This window comes from Lingula anatina, chromosome 4 (assembly GCF_051362555.1).
Source record: "Lingula anatina isolate TDL-2025a chromosome 4, LinAna3.0, whole genome shotgun sequence".
NCBI classification, from domain to species: domain Eukaryota; kingdom Metazoa; phylum Brachiopoda; class Lingulata; order Lingulida; family Lingulidae; genus Lingula; species Lingula anatina.
In genome coordinates this window covers 25,350,383-25,369,918 of record NC_141770.1, presented here as the reverse complement: position 1 = coordinate 25,369,918, position 19,536 = coordinate 25,350,383, and the positions used below count along the sequence as shown (strand labels likewise).

The following is a 19,536-nucleotide window of genomic DNA, read 5'->3' as shown; positions in this document are numbered from 1 at the left end:
GTTTGGAGCAAAGAAACTTCATTTTGAAGAAAAAATAATAAGTTTTTATTTTCCTTTACACGATTTGATAAAAATAAAAACTAATTTTAAGATAAGTGTAGGTGCTTGTAGCAAATGAGTATTTTTTTTTCAAAAATTTAACTTTATGCTGAATTGGTCAGTTATCTACATGAATTACGATTTACATTGGCGAGTGATTTAAATAATCTATAGAGATGACCATACAATTTTTATGACGGCCTTATGTCTACAATTATTTTTGATTTAATGTATTTATTAATTAATGCGATTTGAAATATGGTGAAATGACGTGTATGACACCTCATCACTGTATCACTATTATCAGGGTGCGTGGCACTTGTCAACTTCGCACCTGCCCAATATCTCCCCAGTATCTCCGACATTGTTTGGTTATGGCTATAGCAACTATGAAATGTGGGGTGGCCGCTGAGAGGGTTATCAATGACATTCACAATACGTTTTGCACATTTCCAATCTTTTAAAAACATTTACTTTAGATAGCTCTCTTGGACCTATGATTGCGGTACACTGAAACAGACCATTTCGCTCTGGCAATATCACGAAAAGCTTAACTGTAGCACAGCAACACGAATTGACAAACGGGTTTATTAAGTTAATTATTAAATAAAAATACCTACTTTGTCGACCTTGAAGGCTGTGTGTATGGGGTAGGGTGTTCACTCTGTGCAAGCGACAGCAAATCAGTTGTGTGTAGTTTGCGCAGCGTTACTTACTGCCTTAGCGCAATCCAATATTTCTGACTAACTGACAAAAGTTGTACCGATCAGAAGCAGCTACTCCGTTCAGTTAGTAAAAGCAATGTCATACAAGGAATCTCTTGGATATAAGTGCTTTGTTGTGGCATGCGTTTTGCTAGAGGTCGGTCTCTACAGCGTTCCAGTTCTTGGCTGGCCTTCTCTAGTTTATATCTTCAGGGAGGAGAAGTTTTTCGTCGAGCTTTGTGGTTTTGCTGACGAGAGCAATGGCTTTAATAGCACGGGCGGGAATCACACTTACATGTACCTCGGCTGCCCCGGGGAGAGAGAATGCTCCTCCCAGGAGGAAATGCTCAACCTGACCTATACGACAGCTTTAGTGTCCCTTGTTGCCATGACGCCATTGGGATACGTTTACGACCATTTTGGAACCACGGTGATTCGAATTATATGCATGTGAGTTTTGGGTTTGGCGCATTTTTTTTTCTCCTATTTATGTTCTGAAGTTCAATTAGCCGTGGCGTCCAAGCTGTCAATGGTTCTAACTGCGATGTTGTCGCTCTGCAAAAGGTTGTTTCCAAGGCCGTCGAAAGCGCAGACTGCTGTTTTAACTTATGTAATACCTGGAAGCGGTTTTCGAGCTAAACCCAATAACATAAAACGGTCGCAGATAGCAATTGCCAGTGGTTTTGCGCACAAGTGTGTTACGTAACTGAGAGAGTTCCCCTCCTTTTCTAGTTGGTGTTTAATAATTTAACTTACTCGTGCACTGCTCCCACTTGACGTCGGAATGTTTCTTAAATGAGCACAGGTAAAAGAGGATATTAAGGATTTAAAAATGGCAATTTAATCCCAAGATTGCTGATATGAAGCCATCAGTAAAATGGTCATACTTTATTTAAAAACATATATTATCCATGAACATAACATAATAATATTAGGGCGTTCAGTTTTATACAAGGGCATTTTTAGGTTAATATTGCCTAATGTGGTATATATCTTTAAGATTACAAGTGTCCTGCACAGTCCATGAGCAGCTTATATTGACACAGCGTGCAATATTCTGTGCTGATATCTATTTTCCCTCGTAATTCATTTTAAGAAAATTGAAGGGGTAATTTGTTATATTGTGCAAAGATGCCAAAGGACATCGGTTTTCGGTTTTCCTCAAATGCTCGAGTAACCTCATTTGTTAAACTCGTGCTAAATGGGGAAAAGTGATCATTTTTTTTACTGAGTCAAAAACTTTTGTGGCAAGTAAATGAATACATTTAAATCTGACAGCCCGATAAAATGATAAAGTAAGGCAAATGTATTAGTACGTACTGTGCATGTGTAACAAGAGCGAGCTTGATCATTTTCTGAAGCACTTCGTTATTCCTGAAACAAGGCCGAAGACATGAATTAAATGAAGTCCTTATTTTTTTACATTAAAACCTATCAAATCTGTCACCTGATCCCTACTAACAATGGAGACTCGTGTGTTTTCTACAAAGCAATTACAATTGAAAGCAATTATAATTTTTTAGACCGCTAGTTATATATTTTTTTGTGGGTTACATCAATGATTAAAAACCTGGATGGAAATATAAAATTTCCAGCCTTAAATTAAATATTATTATTCAATTAAATTTGTCATTATTATAAATTTATTTGCAGGATATTGAATGTTGGTGGAGCAGTTTTAATGGCATTCGCTCAGAGAGGTAATTAAGAACAATTAGTCTTGGGTCCGTAAAACAGTTCAGATCCTCACATGAAAAAAACTTGAAAAATACCTTGTAATTCAAGTTTAACTCTTTTTAAACTTACATATAAAGCGAGTGTGGATTACCAGTAACAAACATAAACCACTTCTTCTAATTTCTTTTTTTTTCTAAAATAAAGCCGATTTGCAAAGTCATAAACCAACTTGAAGCTATTTGGTGGCATTTGGTCAGGTTTGTGACAGAAATTTGGCTCAATTTAACCCTTTTTTAAAACAAATTCACAATCAATGCATGTTGTCGCTTTTGTGTCGAATAAAGCTTACACAACAGAAATGCGTAACATTTTCAGTCAAAGGATCAGTTTATGGTAACTCTTTATGGTAACGCTTTGTCTGGCCTCCTCTACTGGAAGACTTCTGTTTTCCTAGTGCCTCCCGTTACAGTCATTCCAAACTGAACCAGCCTTTTGTATAGGCCTACACGTCTTAAAAGCGGTCGTCTCTTGGCATAAGCCGAGAGAACGATTTCTTACACACTCTGACCTCTTCTCTAGGCTGAAAAAAATATTTGAACAGTAATCGTAATCTTTTACTTACAAAGGACCCATTGTGTCGAGTATTAAAATAGGTTATCTGTGAAGTAAATAAGAACAAATTAAGACAGTGACAGCCCGTACATGTTTCCTTAAGTAAATTTATCAATTATTCAATTATTCATTAACTCTGTACGTATCATACTTACTAGTATTTATTTATTCATGTTTCCCAGGTACCGAGTGGCTGTTATTTCCGGGGGCCGCCTTCCACCTTCTGGGGGGTAACATGTACACTGTGACTGGGATGCAGATGCCCCAGTTGTTTCCCTCCAGAAAGAATACCCTGGGGACCCTGATGTCTGGGGTATGTGGCATGAGCACGTTTACCTTTGTACTAGTCAAGGTGAGTCCACTGATTTCTCTCAACTCGAGCCATTTGAAAAGTGGTTTTTGAAACAGATGTTGCTATTATTTCGCCTAATTTACGCATTGTTTTGAATGTGTAAATTTCAATATTCGAGATTTTTGAAAAGCGTGCATAATATCTGAATACACAGTTTGAACAGTGAAGGTAAAAAGTCCAGGAAGTGTCCACCACGGACACACACTTGCTACATTTGGATGTGAGAATCACACGGCTATAGGCAAGATGGCATAATTTGGCTTACACAACTTCATTCAAATAAAATGATGGGAATAACAAGTACCTTCATTGTAATTTTTCAGATCGCTTATGATAACCACATATCTCACAAGGCGTCTTTACTCTGTCTTGCCGGTGTCTCGTTTGTTATTAGCACGGTCACGACGATTGTCCTTCCTCCAAGAGAGAAGAAAAGAAGCGACAATGACAAGGAAAAACTTCAGAAGGAATTGGATTATGTACCAAGTTCATTAGCAGACCATAAAAAACACACCATCGACAGGAATGGTCCCGTTTTCGTCGTTGCACTTACGTGTAAAAATCACGAAGAGACGAAAGCTAGCGGGATTCATGACGGTGTTGCAGATAATACAAAAACCGAATCAAATGGCGAAATTACTGAGAAAGGAGAAGGATCAACAATCATTGGCGAGTTAGCAAGACAAAACAGCACTGTGGAGTTGCTGTCAAAAGATAGCTTTGCGTCCCTGGAAGCGGTTGCCGTGTCTTCACCTGCAGATAGGAAAGGACACACAAAGACGTTCGGAGACATCTTACGCAGCCCCATATTTTGGATGACTGAAATCTGGTTCGTGTGTAATGTACTGCTGGGAGTGGCATATTTTGGCGGTTTCAATGCGATGGTCGTGTTCAGGAACACTGGGGAAAGCCACCGGACAAGTAAGTTGGTAAAAAAAAAATGGGGCAACAGTAGTTTGGGGGGGGGGGGGGTATTTAATGGTAGGGTTCGAAGACTGAGAAACGAAAAACTTTTTGTAGAATGAACTGAACTAGATCTAAATCTTTTGGTGAACTCAGTGGGAATCTCGATTACGCAAAAAAGCCGCTAGTTTGGAGCAATTACACATTTCCTCCTTTGAGAAGTACAGCCAATTACTTACTATCGTTTTTTTTTAAATGTAAATCAAGCTTCATACTTGACAGCACACTGATCATATCGGAAAAAGGATAGCTACCATTGTCCTGTTGTATTCCAGTCAGTCTGTACACAGATGTGTTTGGCTATCTGCAACTGGCAGGAGGCATACCATTGGCGTTATTAACAGGGTTTCTTATTGAGCGTTCCAGTCGAAAACAAAGTAGTGTCGCCAAAGAGGGTAAGTGCATACTTGTAACGGGTAAACGTTATAATTCTAGATCATTTCTGATATGCAATCATTCCAATAAAGAAGGCAGCAAATTTTATATAGATTTGCCTAATTACAGTTTTTACCCATACGGGCATGCTAACCGACATAACATTAAAATTGACTATGAGAAATTCGAGCACGAATGCTTGAGTCGGATGCAAAAGGCGACCTTAAGACGGTAAAAGCATACGCATTTTTAATTTCAATTGTGGAACTGGAAACAGGTCGGTCTAGACTTATGCCAAATAGGTTTTCACCCAGTAGAAACACCGTTGGACACCTAGAGGCTGTACACAAAGTAGTCCATTTAAAATGACAATCTGGATATTTTTCCATAGATAACTTACCTCAGGGCAAATAGTCAGAAACTCGTAAGTCATTCTGTTTTGCTACATGTGGAATTTCAATGGATTCACCTGAAAATATTCAGATAAGCAAAAAAAAAAAATCATTTTTAAATTTTAAACATTATCCTGATGTGTAAAATACCTTCCTTTTTTCTAGCCGAGCCGAAAGCGTTCCTGTTCTCGTTCCTAGTAACTAGCACTGCAGGGTTACTTGTATGGGTCTCCTGCGTGATACCGGTGCTGGAGATGCAGTTTACCGCCATGGCGTTCCACTGCATTCTTGGAACTTTTACCTACGCCACACATATAGCTTTTATTGCCTTTGCGTAAGTATAAATGTGTACCTACATACATTGCCTAAGACGTGGACGTTGACTTTCCTATATGTATACCTAAGTATATTTGTGGATGTTTATAGGAAATGCAGTTTCAGAACCTCCAATAAGGCCCAATTCTTTGTAGTGCGTTCTGGACTGTGCTCTATTTTTTAATATAAAGAATTGGTAGATTAAGCCAATACAAATTTATCTTCTAAACCGTGCGTGAACGACAAAATGAAATTCAATATCCAAGCATTTTATTTTACATCATCACCGTTTCTCATTTCAGATTTCCATACGAACATTTTGGAAAGGCGTTTGGCATTCAGCGGCTGATCGCCACGATGGTGACGGGGCTGCAATACCCAATGTTTACCTGGCTAAAAGATGGTCTGAAAGGCGATCCGTTTTATGTGAGTACTACCCTATATACTAGCCCTCCGGCGTGACAGACATGCTAGTCCGAGGAATGGAAGTCCTGGGTCCCATATGATTAGTACAGGGTAGTGGTTGTATTGGGGTTACCATATGACACGAATGTCACCTTGATAATGTAATGGAGAACGGACTACGGTTCCTAGCGGACTTTCATGTCTTTCACACCAGTGTCCAGGTTGGTAATGTACTAGTATGCCAGAAATTAAAAATATGAAATCAGTTAACAGATACCGATAAAACAAGGAAATGAATGAATGAATAAGTAATAAATAGAAAATAAGATAATTTCATATTTTTGTTTGATTTAAAATACAAAACAAACTAAAATATATTTTAAACATCTTCTTAGAGGCAGTGATCGTACAAGAGGCAGCATTGTTGTTCAAAAAGTGTTGAACATATTGGGCCATGTACATTTAAACGGGGGCGTCTCGATAGTCCGAAGGTTCATTGGTCCGAAAAGTGGTAACATTATCATCGATTTTTTAATCAAGGGTTCATTGGTCCGAAGGTTCAATAGTGAATATTCGGACCAATGAACCTTCGGACTGTTGCTACGGCCCCCATTTAAACATACAAGCCAAGATGTAAACTAACATTTTCTGATAGTTGTAACTTCTCCTATGACAATTGTTATTTCTCAAATGTAAGGATGTAATCTATATCGTTTCACATATTAATATTTCAGTTTAGTCTCATGTTGGTGGGCGTGGCACTGCTGTCGTTCAGTCTTCCACTTTACGTGTTTGTCCAGGAGAGAAAAATGAAGGCGGCGGTTTAGGTCAAGATGGGCTATTCATTTTACCCGGGCTAAAACTGTTGTCTGTAAAGAACCGATCAACGTAATTAACATATGTCCAAATGAAAAACAAAACTGATATTTGCCTTTTTGATACTTAGGTTAATTGTAATATTACTCCAAGGCGAAAAGAATCATGCGAGAGTTACTACGAAATGGGAGTCACTTATACCCTCTACTAGGGCTACACGTTAACTTTTAACCAAATATTCACAGATATTTCTCTCATTTATGTTCTGTGCTTTTCTGTACTGTCATTTAAAATATATGTATTAAATGGCACGGGTTGACTTTATATATGTCCGCTTTTTACAGCTGATTTGTTAAGATTCAGTGCTCCTTTTACATAATTCGCATATGCATTGAGGTAAGAAAATTCAAAGACAATTTAATTTTCAGTATTTTGGCACACAGACTCGCTTCATTGTGTTAACGTTCCTTTTATGACTGAATATCGGCCAAAACTAGCTGTGTATTGGGCAGCAAAAAGATAAATAATAATAATAATAATAATAAGATAAATAATAATACTAATAATTAAACTGGTCAAATATCACAACAAATGTCTTTCATGTCATATATAACCTGCTGTTAACAGCGGTTTCCCTACTGGTCTTCGTGCAAAATAACCGGCTTGCAGTAATCTCTTGTTCACGAGGGACATTGAAACGGGTGTTTGAATGATATTCTGCCACTCTCTTCTGAGGACACTGTACGACCAGCACGGCGCACTCTAAGGAGAAGGCGACCCTGTCTTCTTGGTGTGATAAGCGGACACCCTGGTCAAGGTATTGGAGTAGGTGCCCCTGTTGTAGCATTTCTTTGGAGGGCTTTACTAACGGTTCCTGATAAATGTTGCATTGCCTGGCAATGGCTGTCCGTTTCTGGCCATTTTCTCTGATAGTAAGAATCCCATAGTAAGCTGCGTTGCTTAGCTGTCGAACCATATCTTTTGTAAGGTACATGTCAAGTTTCAGAGCGATCCCTTTGTTGCTTCTCTAAATACACTCCAAAGATTGGCCAAACCCATGCGTTTTTATACAAGGGCAGAAATTGCCGAAAAGACCACCCCTCACATTTCTGACCATAGAACATGCAACTGCATGCATCAATTGTTTCGAGAGTTGTGTGGTAATTAGGTAACACACCTGGCTACACATGGAGTGACACCTTAGTTTTGGATTTAAAGTAGTAAGAGAGAAAATAAATATTTTGTAGAAAATTTACTCACCAAAAAATTATATTCCATATTAAGTAGCAACCCTGTATATTTAAATTTCAATCTAGAAATACCAACCACTGACAACTGGATGGACTTCTTTTCAGTTACAGTACAACTGACGATGAAAACATCTGTCACTTGGGAAGGCGTATTGATGAAGATAAATTGTATTTACAGTAAGTTTTTGATATTGAAAACTAAAGCCTAGATTACATTGGATTACGCGATGTCCGTGTGGTGCACGTGTACTGCCGGTAAATGTCGTTTTGTGCGGAGGCAGGCGTCGGCAGCGCGAAATCTGTTGTTTTACGATCCCCGTAGCCTCTATGTTTTTGCCAAGCTTGGACTTTTGACTAATTTTTAAAATCGTTAAATCGTTGATCGTTAAAATCGTTGAGGTTATTGCACAGTTAACGCATGGTCTATGTTCGGTGGACTTGCGGTGATCGTAACAATGGTAGAACCTATAATAGGTAAAAGTTAAGAAGATATTTAAAACGTGCATTATAGTTATCCACTTGCATGAATTTGAAGTTGTTTTGCTCTTTATTCGGAGGTCCTCCCTACTATGACAACCTTTACACACCAAAGGCCATTTATGTTACACATTTTACCTGCTCAAAAATCTCTCCGCACTAATCTATATGGTAACAGCAGACCTGCCGAAGTCTCCTTTTCACGTTTTTCTCCCAAACTACAACGATCTGTTGACAACTGACAGGTGTTAGCAATACTTTAGGGCAGTGGGAAGATGGTGGCCGTAGTTTGAATTTGATTATTAGTTATAACTGTTAATAGCATATTTTGAAGACATTTTCTAGCTTTCGGCAATTTCCGTACAGCTTCGGCATGTGTGGCAGGTATCACAATACAACTTCAAGAGATAGCAGGATTTGGTGACCTACATGTATTGGTACCTAACGTCATTGGCTGCCAAACACGGCGGAGCGGGCGCGATTCCCTCTCATTCCCGATTTTTTTTTCTTTTATTTATTTTATAATTATTATTATACTAATCCCTTATCATGGTTCAATGATTGATGTGACGGGTATCAGCTTGTAGTCTATAGCGTGCAAAAAAGTTTAAAGACTTGTCGTCAAGTAGCTTTAATAAATGTATTTGAATTATGTCTACTCGCTTTTCTTAACAACTTTTCGTGGCATGTAAAGCCCCCTTTACACTGGACGGCGTCCTTTCTGCGTCCAGCAGTACGGCCCCATTTGAGAGTTAAAAAATTATAATACTTTACGTCCCGACAACTGGCCGATTATTGAGCATTCATTCTGATACAAAATCAATGCTCGTGCCCCCTTATTAAGACCACAGCGATGCCAAATTTCATGGTCGCAGAAAGGACGCAGAAAGGACGCCGTTCAGTGTAAAGGGGGTATTAGTATATACTAGCAACACGAAGAGACGGGAAAAGGGTAATGGGCGTTTTGTTTTCTCTTTAAACAAGCCGTTCTCACACAGACTTTTTTGTTTGCACAAGTTCCACTTCTGAACCCAATGAAAGCTAAGGCCATGCCAGGTGAATGTTTATGAGTATATTTTTTGTCAATATCGTAACTAGCCGTTAATCAATTGGTGACCTTGTTTTGTGGCATTTGGAGGGTTGCCCTGGAGAAGAAAACAGAACAATATAGGAACGTGCTCTAGTCTGTCTCTGGTATTCACTCCGTAATTTTCTTACATACATTTGAGAGAAAAAATATTTGTAGAACTTCGTCAGCATGGCAGAGTGGAAACAAAAGCTTTTTGGCTGTTTCAATAATTTTGGCATCTGTATCGTCACGTATTTCGTGCCGTGTCTCACAGCCGGTAAAAATGCCGAAGCCGTTGGAGAATCCTGCGGGTTGTATGGGTGCCTCAGCATCCTCGGTCCTGTTGGGATTTACACTCGGGCTAAGATCAGAGAGAAGATCAGAGAAAAGCAAGGAATAGAGGTAGGGGGCGGTTGGAGTCATTTTCACTTTTATTTTCAATCTGTAACATGTTTTTTTAAAGTGCTTAAAATCTTGATGATAACATCGTAGCGATAGATGCCAAAATACTTCATGTAAGTTTCAAGAAGTTGAAAAACCATATTATGTCCAAGGAAAAACTAATAGTTAAAGAGGCAAGCAGCCCCACTCCCACCAGTTATTATATTTGCACGGATATTAATGATGGGATTTTACAGTTAAAAAGCCGTGAACGATCATGACAATGTCAAAACAGTTTCATGGGATCTCAGTTTTGATAATCGAAAAGTTTTTATTTATGATAGATCCACAGAATTGATTTACCTGGTGACTGTTTCACCTGTTCACATTGACCCTGGGAGGGGGGGGGGGAGGCGAGAGAGGCTAACAAGTCATCATCAAGTCCGAGGTAATTACCTGTTCACCTTCACCTGAACAGGTAAATCAGTTGTGACCAAGACTGTCAGGGTTGATATCAGAAAACTGGAGAGAGGGGTTTTCATTCTTACTCGGGTAACATCAAGACGGACTTGTTGTAATTGACGCCGCTTTTGGTCGGTTTTCTCAGAAAGATTACCATATAAGACCACAGAAATAGTTGAGACAGGTACGTGAACGTTAAAAATATCACGTTCTGTGTCAACACACATATCAGCACTAAGAGATTTAATCGCAATGAATCTCGTCGAATTTACAACCCGCAAACTGTGGTATCCAAGAAAACAAAATTAATAATACACAAGGTCGTAACAACCAGATAACCCCAGAGATAACGCAAAAAAGTGCCCCAATATAAGAGGAGTAATAAAAGCTTGGGAACAGCCTAATAAAATGGTTCATGATCCTAATTCGTTACACGAAGTCTAGTGTTGTGCGGCTTGAGAATTTATTTCTTTGTTTTTAAAGGATATTTCAATCGAAAGATTTATAATTTGAAACCCAAGCACTGCGTCTTTTCTGGTACATTTTTTGCGCCGGCTTTTCAAGTAAACCGGCTTTGTTTACAACAAGTTCGCTTCTTAAAACCTACCGCAGCCCCGAGCAGTGGGAATGGAGGTGAAAAAGATCTATCGCCGCCTAAAAAAAAAGAAGAAAGAAAAAGAAGTAAATAATATGAACATTCAAGGCAGAAGTCCTTTCAGCTAGCTTGGTTAAAGGAATTTCCGCGTATTATTTTTGTTGGGAAGGCCATGTTTAGCCGACCTTGCAGGCCCCGTAACTCGAAAGCATCGCGCGTTGTGACCGAGCGCAAGCGTCTCGATTCCACAACTCGCCCATACTCGCCGCATATAATACAATATCACCTCTATGTGATATCGCTATTCGCAATGTGCGTTGCCTTCGAGTTACGGGGCCCTGGGTCGTCGTACAACAAGGTGCCAGTGACTTTGACTTACTACTTGACAGTGATGGCAGTGGCAGTGACTGTTTTAGAATTTACAATTAAATGACATGAATAACTTTGTCCTTACTAATAAATTAACATGAAGTTCAGGACTTAAAAAGTTAAATAATTCTATGAAAAAAAGCCGGTATAAGAGAAATTGAAAGAGAAACTATTCGGGACTGACTGGTATAGGTATATGACCTAAAATAAACGTATTAAGAAAAGAGCAGTGATGATAAAAGCGACGTTTCTTTTTTAATTTTCTTGTATTTATAACATGAAAAAAGATTAAACGTAGAGCATTCCTATTAATATCATTAATTTATAATGAATATGCAGTCCCCCCCTTTTTTAATTTACTAGCGTTTTTTCATTCATTAAAAACAGATTATCTGAACTAGATAAATACCTCAGTTTTTTGGGTGAAATGCTACCAAAAATCACCATTTTGCAACATATTTACAAAATTTTCTCGGGGGAGTTCCCCCACACGGCCCTCCCGTCGAACGTTTGGCCCTGCATCTTTTTGGCCAAGCACCCCATACGCACCAGCTAGTGGGAAAAGGTGGATACATTTGACATATGACTTCAAGGATTACTTTCTTTTCAATACATTTGCATGTTATTAAGTCTAAAAGTGTATACATGTATATATCTGTGTGTGTGTGTGTGTGTGTGTGTGTGTGTGGGTGTGTGTGTCAGTGCGTGCGGGGGGCGGAGGGCAGTGGAGGATGGGCCAACGAAAATCTCTCTGGATCCGCCCCTGAGTTGAAATCCTATCAATCTCTTTACAACCTGAACTGTGGAGAAGCGCACAAGAAGAATTATTGTAGTGACAACTCCCCCTGATTGATTATTCTCCATTCTATTATGGTAGAGTAGGTAGTGTTCCTAGGGTTGAGCATTATTTATTTATTTATTCGGTATTATTTATTGGCCTATAAACAATAGAGAACGCTTACCAAGTAACAGATCGATGCAGGAAAAAAAAACGCAGTTCATACTGACCTAGGACAAAAACGTTTGTTATTTAGTTTGGCTCGTTATTTATTTATTTATTTATTATATTTTACCAGTCTTGGTCAAATTTCCACACTTTATTACTAGAGTAACATATCGTTTATTGAGCAATAAACAACAGAGAACCCCTAGCAACAAAAGACCTCGATACCGAAAAAAAAAAAACACAGTATTTAATTACTTAGGAAAAACTCTTTCTTATTTCCCGTTTTTATTAGTCTTGGTCAAATATCTACATTTCGCTTCATTAAGAAAACCTACGTTAACACCGCAGCGACAAAATAAAGTCTTTAGTACGTCTAATATGGTTAATATTGAAAAGAATATGCCTAACCAGCCCATACCGTGACTTTGCTACGGACAATGAACGTTTTTTCTTTATAGGTTTTTAGCTTGGAGACCCCTCTCTTTTGTCCCAGCGCGTGGCAATATTTAGTTATTGACACAGCAAATACCAACATGGTGATGGGGTTATCTTGTGTCAATAGCTCATTGAAATCACAAGTTTACATGTAGTTTGCAGCTTTTTATGGCGGTACATCGATTAGTCTTTCGCTACCTGTGTATCTAGGAGCCATTACATGTGTATAATTGAGCGCTTACGACTGAATAGCAGGACAACAGTGGGAGAATGGATACATACATGTACAGCTTCTTGATTGTCGGATCCAGGATTTTTTGGAGGGAGGGAGGGGGGATCTTTTGAGGGGGGGTTGCACTAGGATACACACATTTTTTTGCCTCCCTCCTCTCGGAAAATACAAAAGTGTAGATGAGGACAATAATACTATAATACATACGCCACACGGGGGATAATTAACGAACCGCAGGTGGTTTATTTAATTTTAGAAGAAAAAGAGAGACGAGGGAGAAATGGATAGCTTAGAAATTTAGGGCAGGGCATGGGTCTGTTGTAGAAACTCCCCCCACTCCCACCATATCACACCCCCACCCTCCCCAAATCCCCCATGAAATATATATGTTTACATAGCATGTTAAATAGCATGCTGCCCTGTTAAAATGTCGATAGCGAACAAAGCCGATAGTTTTTAGCTAACACTGTTTTGTACTTTGTTTCCGTCTTGTGTCGTTAACATCGGTTTGTTTTCATGCATTTTTCCAAACCTTTTTGCACATGTATATTATAGGATTTAACTGGCGCTTTCTCATTGATCCGATCCCATGTACTTCTGTGTTTTGAATTATGACGAAATCCGGTATCGACATTCAGTCTACTGTTTCCTTTGATATTGAGTAACGTGTTCTGTTTCTACTGTCATACAGTTTCATGTACAAAAGATTAAAGAACACGTTTCTTTGAAATTTATTTCATCGTTCAGGCAATACATTTAGGATTTGAACTAATTTTTACAGGGAGATTTCGTCAATGATTGTTTGATGCACTGGTTTTGCGGACTGTGTGCCCTGGTACAGGAAGCACAGGTGGGTACTGGAGTGCTTTCCTTAAACAAATAAGAGGACCAATTATACTTTTTTAAAATAACAACGAGAAATCAATAATAATGGAAAAGGTAAAATAAATTAAAAAGCTTAAACGGAAAAGTGACATGAAAAAGATAAGTGCTTTACAGATTGGCTAGTTAAAGGGAATTAATGATAAATAATTATTTGGAAAATGATTTAAAATGACAGGCTGCGTTTTTTATGGAACTGAAATGCTGACAATCAGCCCCTCCTCTAATACACACGCGTACACACACACACACACACAGACACACACACACATACACAAACATACATAAACCCTCACATGGACATGTAGACACACACACACACACACACACACACACACACACACGCAGTCATACACACGCACACACTCACATACACACGAACACATACACAAACATACATAAACCCTTACATGGACACACACACATACACACACACAGACACAAACATACATAAACCCTCACATGGACATGCAGACGCTCACACACACACACACACACACACACACACACACATGCAGATCGACATACACATATACTCACACACACACACACACACATGCAGTTCTGGTCAAATGAAATGAAATCCGTTCGAAAAAAATTCATCTAGGTGTGAGTGAAATGTAAATGTAGGACCATGAACTGCTCCATAGCAATGGTTTGTGCTGGGTAAACTCATGGGAATGACTGACTTTTATTGAATCTCCTTGCAGGAAGTGGCAGGGGGAGCAGAGACGGGCCAATCCATGGTGAGGGAGTAGCCATGCGGGCAAAAGGGAAATGGCACCTGATTTTGGTGATCACCACAGCGCTTTAAAAGATAATAGCGATGAATCTGACATTATTTTAGAGTAGTATCTTATACACACTATACACACACATATGCACACTCACACATGTCATGTCAAACTAACGCGTTTACATAAGCCGTCCGCTCCTTCAAATGATCAAAGTCGACGTTTTTCTCGGCTATGTTTTCACTATATGCATATATCAGTGAATGTAAGTGGCATAATCTAAATGTACTTAAATCTATGCAATATATATACATTTCTGTTGACAGGCATCAGAACTTTTACGCTTTTGTATATCAATATTATAGAAGTTTTTATATTCATATTAAAAACAAATCAACTCACAAACTCGTTGGCAATTCTAAGACGAGTGGAGAGTGTGGGAAGCTGCGAAAGAGAGGAAAAGGGACGACTTGCTTCGTTCTTTTTCATGACTGCACGCAAAAGAAGCAATTTTAGTTAAGCTAAAAGAGGACCTTTGAACTGCCACAAATACCTGTAAAATGCATATATGTCGAAATGCAGAAAAAGTAATATCAATCTTATCTACGCTACATATAAATCGCCTCCAAATACACAACTTTGTAGAACTGCACTTTCTCTTGCTGTACGAGGGTGCTGAACAGAAATGTGGTTACCATTCAAAATCTCTTCAAGAATAAACTTCAGATATTCTGAACAAATAATGTATACGTGTAATTCATTTATTACTCATTCACATGCCTATGTTATGTGAAAACCCTTACCAATTATGAAAGTTCAAATTATACAGCGGATATTTTGCTACAATTATAATGACAGTAAGGGATTATTCCCAATGAAAGCTATGCTACTGCATAATTAACTCGTGAACACTTCTTAAACTCTTCTTTCACGATTCATTTTGACAGCCATCTCTCCTCCGGAACGCCACCCAACCACTGCTGCTTCCAGTCCCTCTGGGTTGGGCGTGAAGCCAACAATATGAAGTATGTCGACGAAAGGTTGCCGCTTTACAGTCTGCGTTATTTATGCACGCCTCTTCACATTCCCTCTCGCTGATGCCGGTTTTGGTCTCAATATTTGGGCCGTTGACATAATATTTCGAGTCGAGTCTTTCCATTGATCCACAGGCCCCAAAGGCTGCAAAATATTACATAAAATATTTTCTTATCATAAGTACCGGTAAGACAAACGAACGACAACGTAGTTGTGAACTGTTGGGTAGAAGTTAAAAAGAAAATACAAAATTGTATTCACAATGGTGAAATTTTATTGTTGAACGAATATTCCATGTTTTTATCAATCTGAATAGGCCTCAAAAGTGCTGTGACCCATGCCTAACAAAAATTTAACATTTAGATCTAAACTCTATAAATTCACTTATCATGTGAATCTTAAAAGAAGAGAATTGAAGACGATATAGGCTTAGTCTCTCTCTCTCTCTCAAACTCACCAACAGTTCTGTAAATCCAGTTAGCCATTTTTCTGACGTCAGTGTAGACCCCGGGAAAAGAGGGTCTAGCACACCCTCTGCCAAAACTAACGATCCCCAGTTGTTTCCACTGCGTCTCACCACTGACTGTGAACGCGCACATGAGGGGTCCGCCTGAATCGCCCTAAAAAACAAACAAACAAACAAAAAAAAAACCGTGTCCTTTTTTAAAAATTGAAATGATAACCGTATCGGGACCCTCAACCCAGCAAACACAGAACGTTTTATAACGTTACCATAACGTTTATATAACAGAAAACGTTATGGTACCGTTATAACAACGTTCTTTGTTTACTGGGTAGAAACGAGCCCATTAATATTGTCTTGGCTCCAGCCAAGGAAAATTGACACACTTGTTTGAAAAGCCCTATGCGTTACCATTATCATGTAATGAAAATGACACCATGAATAAAATGAAGGATTGTTTCTACTTTAGTCGTTAAATGTTACATAATTAAATAGCAAAAGACAGCTTAAGACGAATGCTGGCTGTAAACTCATGGTCCACATCATGACAAGCCCGTGTTATATTTAATTTTCGTGTTTTTTTTCTTACCAAACAAGAGTCTGTTGCGGGTTCGGCTGCGCAGAGCATATCGTCCGTAATTTCATCTCTGGGATACTGAGAACTGGCACGACACGCTTCCGCAGACGAATATCTCACTGACGCTTCCATTAAAACGTCGCTTGGTTGTATGGATCCTGGTAAAAATCAAAACATCTTTGAACCATAGAAACCTGTAAGTTGGAGTGATACACAACACAAATACACAAAAATCTCAAAATTGGTCTCCTACGTTGTTTCTCTAAAAGTAGTCCTAACGTCAAATTGTCCACACTAACCTAATCTCGAGACGCCCCAGCCAGTAACTGTGCACAGCGTTCCTTCGGCCACATTCGTGTCTGCTCTAACAGGGCAGATGGGACTAATTTCATTGGTGTCTTTTACAGGTTCAGAAAGCTTTAACAATGCCACGTCGTTGTCAAAAGTGGCCGCTTTATAACTGTTGATGATGTAAACCTTGCTCACTGTCCTCTCGACCACTGCTGCGGTTGTGGCTCGGCTTGACCGACTGTGGACACCAAGCGACACGCTGATCTCGTCTGCTCGCCACTGGCGCTGATCAGGACAGGAACGACTGAAGTACGATTTTAAAAGTTTGAAATTTAATTAAACGCATTTGGAAATTGGGCTGAAATTACCCCAAGAAAGATAAGGCGATGGTTAAATTTTCCACCGAGGATTTAGTGAAGTCAACAATTTGGATAGACGTGAGGACCGATTTATCCTATCTGATCACGTCTATGAGAAGGCTTTTAGGTAGATCTTAGCGCGAAATTTCATCGTTAACACTCCTTTTGAAGATTAAAAATTTCCACCTAGGATTTAGTGAAGTCAACGTTAGAAATGTGCGATTTTTTCTATCCTCTCTGTCCAAAATTGAACGAATTGTGTGACTGATGTCCTCTACATGCTTTAATAGGCCCTCAGGTATGTTTAAATCTATCAGATGAGTACTGTGCCTGCTAGACCTAAATAAAGCAATAATATTAATTTCCTGAAAATATCAATTCAACATTTGTAGCCCTAGCTTATCGATTTTAATAATATCTCTCTAGCGTACAGACCAAGCGTTTTTTCTTCATAAACTAAACACTTAAGTCACCGCGTCGCTTAGATCTGCTGATCAGGAAATTTTTTTAATCTTCAAAAGGAGTGTTAACGATGAAACTTCGCGCTAAGATCTACCTAAAAGCCTTCTCATAGACGCGATCAGATAAGATAAATCGGTCCTCACATCTATCCAAATTGTGCAGAAACGCGTCCTTTAAGATTGATGGCCATGGAGTCTTCCTACTTACGGTGTGTATAAGCAATGGGCCGCTGTAAGAATCCAGTCCTTCGTAATCAAGCTCCCTCCACATAGCGTTTCACATGAACTTCTACGTCCAAACTCGATGTAAGCCATCCATGGCCAGGAGTGGGGGAACGCCTCCTTGCCGTTTATTATTCTTGGCAAACTGGGCCGAGTTCCACATCTGGTGCATGCTAGAAGTGAAACGTAATAATAATAATAATAATAATAATAATAATATCAAAGGAAAAACCTTCAGAATCACAATGTTAAAAAATAAGTAACTTCATTGGGCGTACACATAGGCCCTACTACACAGCCAAATGTATGTATATACGCATGCCGGAAATGAACTCACTTATTGCAGGAGCGGATCTAAGATTATTTGAAGGGAAGGGGGGTACGCGAATGCGAAACCGACCCCCCCCCCCCCCTTGGCGTGGGTTTTTTTTTTATAATTGGCTAAATAAACTCTTATCTTATCTTATCTTATATCTTATCTTAGATCCAGCTAGTTAAAATTTCTAATTTCAAGAAATCGAAGGGGGGGGGGTGAGGACACGCCTTCCCCCCCCCCCCCTAGGCCGAGTTCCACATCTGTTGCATGCTAGAAGTGAAAATAATAATAATAATAATAATAATATAGAATAAAGAATTCAGTTGTGATCATTCAACCAAAGGGAAAAAAAACGCAAAATCAGAATGTTAAAAAATAAGTAGGCACACCTTGCGCGTGCACATAGGTCTTACTACACAACAAAATACATGTAAATTATAATTGGCTAAATAAACTCTTATCTTATCTTATCTTATATCTTATCTTAGATCCAGCTAGTTAAAATTTCTAATTTCAAGAAATCGAAGGGGGGGGGGGGTGAGGACACGCCTTCCCCCCCCCCCCCCTAGGCCGAGTTCCACATCTGTTGCATGCTAGAAGTGAAAATAATAATAATAATAATAATAATATAGAATAAAGAATTCAGTTGTGATCATTCAACCAAAGGGAAAAAAAACGCAAAATCAGAATGTTAAAAAATAAGTAGGCACACCTTGCGCGTGCACATAGGTCTTACTACACAACAAAATACATGTAAATGCATGTGCAAATGCATGCCGGAAATGAACTCACTTAATGGTAAAAATGATTTGTCCCACAAAAGATTTCAGATCCGAGATGCCAAAGGAATTACACAGACTCTTTTCTAAATAAAACTTTTTTCGGTCCGTTTAACTTTTACATGTGATCTTAATTTTGTATGTTCAAATTTAGTCCCGCTAGTTTTAAGCAAATCGTCAAACTGCCTTCCAGTCACTGTGGTCACAAAAAAGGGGAAGGCTTAAGCATCGGCGGCGCGGACAGACAATTGTGATGGCAATAGATTTAAACACCACTGTCTTTATATATAAAACAGGTCTCTTTAAATCTGTAAACTTACCTCGAACAGCTACACTAAGACAAAGTATTCCCCAAACCACTTGAACGTATGTTTTTAAAACCACCATGGTCTTGGTAAGCGGCCGCCGTATGCTCTACTGTAGTGTACTATTGCTGTTGCTGAACTTTAGTCGTCAAATTTAAACGAACATGACCGCAAACCATGGAAGTATTTTTAAATCCCGGATTTGTTTCTAAGGATAGCGCGATTCGTTGAAATGAGGTCACCCTG

At 38.9% G+C, this 19,536-nt stretch overlaps 3 protein-coding genes across 3 annotated transcripts; 2 read left to right on the top strand and 1 right to left on the bottom strand.

Moving 5' to 3' along the window:
- Window positions 1-311: 311 nt before the first annotated feature.
- On the top strand, window positions 312-6,974 carry LOC106153324 (equilibrative nucleobase transporter 1). The gene is made up of 8 exons (XM_013527204.3): window positions 312-1,193; window positions 2,397-2,443; window positions 3,215-3,384; window positions 3,708-4,305; window positions 4,623-4,742; window positions 5,280-5,448; window positions 5,732-5,855; window positions 6,569-6,974. Exons 1-8 carry the CDS (start codon window positions 841-843, stop codon window positions 6,659-6,661), a joined length of 1,674 nt encoding a protein of 557 aa, XP_013382658.2. The 5' UTR covers window positions 312-840; the 3' UTR covers window positions 6,662-6,974.
- Window positions 6,975-9,333: 2,359 nt separating this feature from the next.
- Window positions 9,334-15,229, top strand: LOC106153343 (uncharacterized). The gene is made up of 3 exons (XM_013527233.2): window positions 9,334-9,848; window positions 13,648-13,716; window positions 14,459-15,229. The coding sequence occupies exons 1-3, from the start codon at window positions 9,636-9,638 to the stop codon at window positions 14,504-14,506; spliced, it is 330 nt and encodes a 109-aa protein (XP_013382687.2). The 5' UTR covers window positions 9,334-9,635; the 3' UTR covers window positions 14,507-15,229.
- Window positions 15,228-19,480, bottom strand: LOC106153344 (chymotrypsinogen A). The gene is made up of 6 exons (XM_013527234.2): window positions 19,306-19,480; window positions 17,877-18,063; window positions 16,857-17,152; window positions 16,570-16,715; window positions 15,975-16,137; window positions 15,228-15,661 (listed from the first exon to the last, which is right to left on the bottom strand). Exons 1-6 carry the CDS (start codon window positions 19,370-19,372, stop codon window positions 15,411-15,413), a joined length of 1,110 nt encoding a protein of 369 aa, XP_013382688.2. The 5' UTR covers window positions 19,373-19,480; the 3' UTR covers window positions 15,228-15,410.
- Window positions 19,481-19,536: the final 56 nt, after the last annotated feature.

Bases quoted from the DNA above. Each gene is read 5' to 3' on its own strand.
- LOC106153324 (XM_013527204.3), top strand. From the start codon at position 841: ATGTCATACAAGGAATCTCTTGGATATAAGTGCTTTGTTGTGGCATGC. The intron at 4,306-4,622 runs GTAAGTTGGTAA...GTTGTATTCCAG, and splicing joins TGGGGAAAGCCACCGGACAA to TCAGTCTGTACACAGATGTG. The intron at 5,856-6,568 runs GTGAGTACTACC...TTAATATTTCAG, and splicing joins TGAAAGGCGATCCGTTTTAT to TTTAGTCTCATGTTGGTGGG.
- LOC106153343 (XM_013527233.2), top strand. From the start codon at position 9,636: ATGGCAGAGTGGAAACAAAAGCTTTTTGGCTGTTTCAATAATTTTGGC. The intron at 9,849-13,647 runs GTAGGGGGCGGT...TAATTTTTACAG, and splicing joins GAGAAAAGCAAGGAATAGAG to GGAGATTTCGTCAATGATTG. The intron at 13,717-14,458 runs GTGGGTACTGGA...ATCTCCTTGCAG, and splicing joins CCCTGGTACAGGAAGCACAG to GAAGTGGCAGGGGGAGCAGA.
- LOC106153344 (XM_013527234.2), bottom strand. From the start codon at position 19,372: ATGGTGGTTTTAAAAACATACGTTCAAGTGGTTTGGGGAATACTTTGT. The intron at 18,064-19,305 runs GTAAGTTTACAG...TTTCACTTCTAG, and splicing joins TCTTAGTGTAGCTGTTCGAG to CATGCACCAGATGTGGAACT. The intron at 16,138-16,569 runs GTAAGAAAAAAA...TTTGTTTTTTAG, and splicing joins CCGCAACAGACTCTTGTTTG to GGCGATTCAGGCGGACCCCT.